The sequence below is a fragment of the Tarenaya hassleriana genome, unplaced genomic scaffold (genome assembly GCF_000463585.1).
Source record: "Tarenaya hassleriana unplaced genomic scaffold, ASM46358v1 Cleome224, whole genome shotgun sequence".
Classification (NCBI taxonomy): Eukaryota; Viridiplantae; Streptophyta; class Magnoliopsida; order Brassicales; family Cleomaceae; genus Tarenaya; species Tarenaya hassleriana.
Genome location: NW_010965576.1, coordinates 61,917 through 66,813, shown reverse-complemented (window position 1 = coordinate 66,813; position 4,897 = coordinate 61,917). Strand labels below are relative to the sequence as shown.

The window sequence follows — 4,897 nt, the reverse complement described above, 5'->3', positions numbered from 1 at the left end:
TGGCATGTAAAGACCATGAGGTTGCACTCGAGACTTTGCCTTATGGCACTCGATACACTTAGCACAAAACCTCTGAACGTCTTTCTTGAGATGGGGCCAAAAGAAGTGTTCTTGTACAATGGCCAGCGTTTTATCTACTCCGAAATGACCAGCAAGTGCGCCTCCATGCGCTTCGCGGAGTATCACATCTCGCATCGACCCTTGCGGGATACATAGACGTTTCTCTCGGAATAGATATCCATCATGGGTATAGAATGGGCCGTAGGTTCCGCGACTACACTCCTCAATGATGGTTCCGAAGTCCGGGTCAGTCACATATTGTTCTTTGAGGACCTCAAATCCAAGCATCCTTGCTTCCATGACTGCCAGCAATGCATAGCGTCGAGACAATGCGTCAGCTACGACGTTGTCCTTTCCCTTTTTGTACTTAATGAGGTAGAGAAATGTCTCGATGAACTCAAGCCACTTAGCGTGTCTGCGCTTGAGCACGGTTTGACCCTTGAGGTGTTTAAGGGTCTCATGATCCGAATGAACGACAAATTCCTTAGCAAGCAGATAGTGCTGCCAGGTCTCAAGTGCTCGTACGAGAGCGTAAAGCTCTTTGTCGTATGTCGGATAATTTAGCGTAGCTCCACTAAGCTTCTCACTAAAGTAGGCCACGGGTCTCTTCTCCTGCATAAGGACGGCTCCAATGCCAATCCCGGAGGCATCGCACTCTATCTCAAAAGTTTTGTCAAAGTTCGGAAGAACTAAGACCGGTGCGGTAGTGAGGCTATCTTTGAGAGCGGAAAAAGCACGCTCTTGAGCCTTGCCCCATTCAAAGACCACGTCTTTCATAGTGACCGCGGTAAGGGGTGCAGTAATACTGCTGAAATCTCGGACAAATCGGCGATAGAAACTAGCAAGGCCGAGAAAGCTCCGCACATGTCCGATAGTAGATGGTGTCGGCCACTCTGAATGGCCTTGATCTTTTCACCGTCAACTCGCAGCCCTTGAGAGCTGACCACAAAGCCTAGAAAGACTAACTCGTCTGTGCAGAACGAGCATTTCTTAAAGTTGGCGTAGAGACTTTCCTTTCGGAGAGTGGTCATTACTTGCTCTAAGTGCAAGATATGGTCTCTTTCACCTCGACTATAGATGAGAATGTCGTCGAAGTAGACCACCACGAACTTTCCAATATAGGCTCTTAGAACCTGGTTCATGAGCCGCATGAAAGTGCTTGGGGCGTTCGTGAGCCCGAATGGCATAACGAGCCACTCATAAAGACCTTGTTTTGTCTTGAAGACGGTTTTCCATTCATCGCCTTCTTTCATCCTAACTTGATGGTAGCCACTCTTAAGGTCGATCTTCGAAAAGATCGTGGCTCCGCTTAGCTCATCGAGCATGTCATCAAGTCGGGGTATGGGATGCCAGTATTTAACCGTGATGTTGTTGATCGCACGGCAATCCACACACATTCTCCAAGTCCCGTCCTTTTTCGGTACCAGTAGTACAGGGACTGCACAGGGACTAAGGCTCTCTCGGATATAACCCTTACTTAGTAGCTCTTGGACTTATTTTTCGAGCTATTTAGTCTCTTCGGGGTTCATCCGGTACGCGGGTCGGTTTGGCAAAGGTGCTCCTGGCACTAGATCGATCTGATGTTCGATCCCGCGTATAGGTGATAGTCCCGCCGGAATTTCATCCGGAAATACATCGCTATAGCGCTCCAGGAGCCGGCTAATAGCGGGACTAAGGGTCGGTGCCTCCGTACGGAGGCTCAATTGGTCCTTGAAAACCAAGAGCAACACCGGCTGTTCTTGGCGAACAACACGCATCACCTGACTAGCTTTAACATAAAAGTTCCCTTTCTTTGGTTCGGGTTCTTTGGCTAGTTTGAGTTGCATCTCGTGAACTTGAGATGGACTTAGAGGTGCGAGCACAATTTTTCGCTTGTCATGTACGAAAGAGTACTGATTGGCTCGACCATCATGTTTCACTTTCCGATCAAATTGCCAAGGCCGTCCTAAAAGAATATGGCCGGCTTGCATAGGGACGATGTCACAGAGAACCTCGTCTCGGTATTTTCCTATACTGAACGGGATTTTGACCCTTTCGGTCACTTTAATCTCTCCGCTGTTATTAAGTCATTGCAGCTTATATGGATGCGGATGTTTCTCAGTGGGTAGGTCTAACTTCTTTACCATGTACGCGCTCGCTACATTCGTGCACGACCCACTATCGACGATCATCCCACAAACTTTTCCGTGTATAGTACAACGGGTGTGGAAGATGGTCTCTCGCTGGGCTGTTTCGTCCGGAGTTACTAACGTGCTAAGTACTCGTCGAGTGACAAGTAACTCGCCGCTGTCCGGGTACTCGATCTCCGCGTCGGAATCGGCAGCCTCGTCCTCGTCTAAGGACTCATATTCCCCTTTGTCTGTAATGATCATTACACGGGAATTCGGACAGTCCTTGGCCATATGGCCTCGCCCGTGACACTTATAGCAAATGATTTCGCGTGTCCGAGTGTCTTTGGTAAGTTCGGGTTGGGGTTTTGGGTTAGAAGTTTCCGGACTCTTTCCTTTGTCCCGGTAACTGGGTATGGTTCGGCTCTCGGGGACCTCTCTCCTAAAAGGTATCGGCTTAGATGGAGTACTAGAGGTTCCTGGCGCATAAGCCTGGGGTTTTCCTACCCTAGAAGACTTACGTCTCTCTTGTTGTTCGATTTGCACGGCTAGGTGCACGAGATCCTGAAGGTCTCGGTACGGATGGCTCTCAGCTTTGCGGCCGATCTCATCCTGCAGTCCATCTACGAACTGGGCCATAACCGTTTCTTCGTCCTCCTCCAGCTCTTGTCGGCTCCTAATACGTTCGAACTCCTCGTAATATTCGTCAACCGATCTAGATCCTTGCGCTAGACGCCTATACCTTCGTTGAAGATCTCTATGGAAATGAGGGGGTACGAAACGCTTTCGCATGAGATTTTTCATCTCACGCCACGTTTCGACCTGAGCGTAATGGCCTCGCCTACGCTCATTAACCTCACGATCCCACCAAGTGAGGGCATTTTCGGCCAATTGGGCGGCAGCATATTGCACCTTCTTACGCTCCGAATAGGAATAACACTCGAAAATGTTATCCATCTGTCGCTCCCAATCGAGATACGCCTCGGGATCTACTTTACCTAGGAAGAGGGGAGGCTTGAGCTTGAGCTCGGTTGATCCGGGATAAGCACGTGGCTGTTCTAGATAAGGATCGTCTAAGTCATCGTTTGCCTCTCGCCTACGGTTGGCCCTAACTCTCGGTCTCGGTTGGGCTCGTCTCCTAGGTGGCTCAACGTAATCGGAACCCTCGGCATCTATCCTATCTCGTTGTCTATAGGCTCTAGGGGATTCGTCGTAATCCGTCCCTTCCTCGGTTAATCTCTCACGGTTCCTAGGGGCTTCATGTCTAGGGTACGGGTCACGGTCTCTTATGTTTTCTACCGCTCTCTCCGGGGTCCTATCTCGCTCTCATCCCCACTATGGATTTCGGGGCTATGTTCTCGGTTTGGTATAGGACAGGCAACGGGTTCTCGGTTATGATGTGCGGTTTCTCGAGCGGGTTGGTTTTGCGGTCGGGATTCTTCTAGTCTAGCTATTTGATCCATCATTTGTTGGAGGGCTCGGAATACCTCGGTGTTACTAGAGGACCCTACGTTCTCACCCTCGTTGGTGGCGTCGTTGGCACTCTTGTTTCGCTCAAATCTAGCACAATGCAAATAACGCGCAAAACACTCAAATGGATCCACAATCAACGTGCAAATGCGGAAATGATAGACGAGTAATCACACAATCACGGGGTTGTCAACGGCCAATCACGCAACATGCAATCTGTACGTATATTCTTACTCACGTGCAGGGGTATACAATCAACGTGCAAAGCAACAATCGATCACGACGTGCAAGTAGATGGACATGCAAACGCGCGAAAGATCGAATCGACGTGTGAGACGGGATAACAGCAAGCAACACGTTTCACACTCAGTGTACAACGGGATGCACCAACCAAACAGACAGCAACCTCGCAATGGGATCGTGCAAGCAAGACGAACAACGAACGTGCGTTTTCAATCAACGGTTTCGCATACAACGCTCACTAGAACAGATTTTTCTTAACGAACGTGCAGATTTCTACCGGGTACATGAGTCACTTGCGGGTACAGATAGTTCGGTTCTAATCACACACAAACGTGCAAGAGTTCCACAATAAGCGTCACGCAATCTGTCCAACACGTCACACAACAATGGATAACAAACCAGATTTTCGGAAGACGAATAGTTCACGAATAGGCACAGATTTCGTGAATCACGAAGCAAACAATCGAGATTGATCAAGGAGGAATCTCACCCGGATAGTAGCTGCGTTTCCGACTGTAGGAACTTGATCTCTCTTCCTCTGCAAACAATGCAACACGAAATCAGATTTCTCGTCGACGTACAAGCCGCAACACGCAGAATTGTTTTCGGGTTACCGATGGGACCGAATCAAATGACAAAACAGAAATTGATAAAGGATAGATCTCACCCGGGGAACGTCCTATGGCTCGAGCAGGCTCTGATACCAAAATGATGTACGCACGGAGCAGGATGGGCAGGAGGTTCAACCGCAATCACCGGCTCACGGTGAGTGGCTCTCGAATTCACGGATGAACGGGGAATAATCGAAGTGGGTTTATGGGGAAACGATTTCGATCACCGGCTCACGGGAGTGGCTCTCGAATTCGGAATCGTTTCAAGGAGATAGAGATGAACGAAGGCTTCCTTGGACAGACCAAGGAGAAGAGTCGGACACACGAGCTCAAGGATGACCGGCGGACACACCGACGACAGCCAACAACGGGGCTGCTAGCCAAACCGGCGAACCACGTGAAGAG

General features: G+C 49.4%; 2 protein-coding genes across 2 annotated transcripts in view; both read right to left on the bottom strand.

Annotated features, from left to right (window-relative positions):
• The window catches only part of LOC104815183, a 9,199-nt gene that overhangs the window by 1,636 nt on the left and 2,666 nt on the right, over nt 1-4,897 (bottom strand). The window contains exon 2 of the mRNA XM_010543499.2: nt 4,372-4,419. The gene's annotated coding sequence lies outside the window, so the exon portion shown is untranslated. The remainder of the gene's footprint in view (nt 1-4,371; nt 4,420-4,897) is intronic.
• Nucleotides 676-2,850, bottom strand: LOC109116749 (RNA-directed DNA polymerase homolog). Its single transcript, XM_019202722.1, has one exon. The coding sequence runs from the start codon at nt 1,455-1,457 to the stop codon at nt 834-836; it is 624 nt and encodes a 207-aa protein (XP_019058267.1). The 5' UTR covers nt 1,458-2,850; the 3' UTR covers nt 676-833.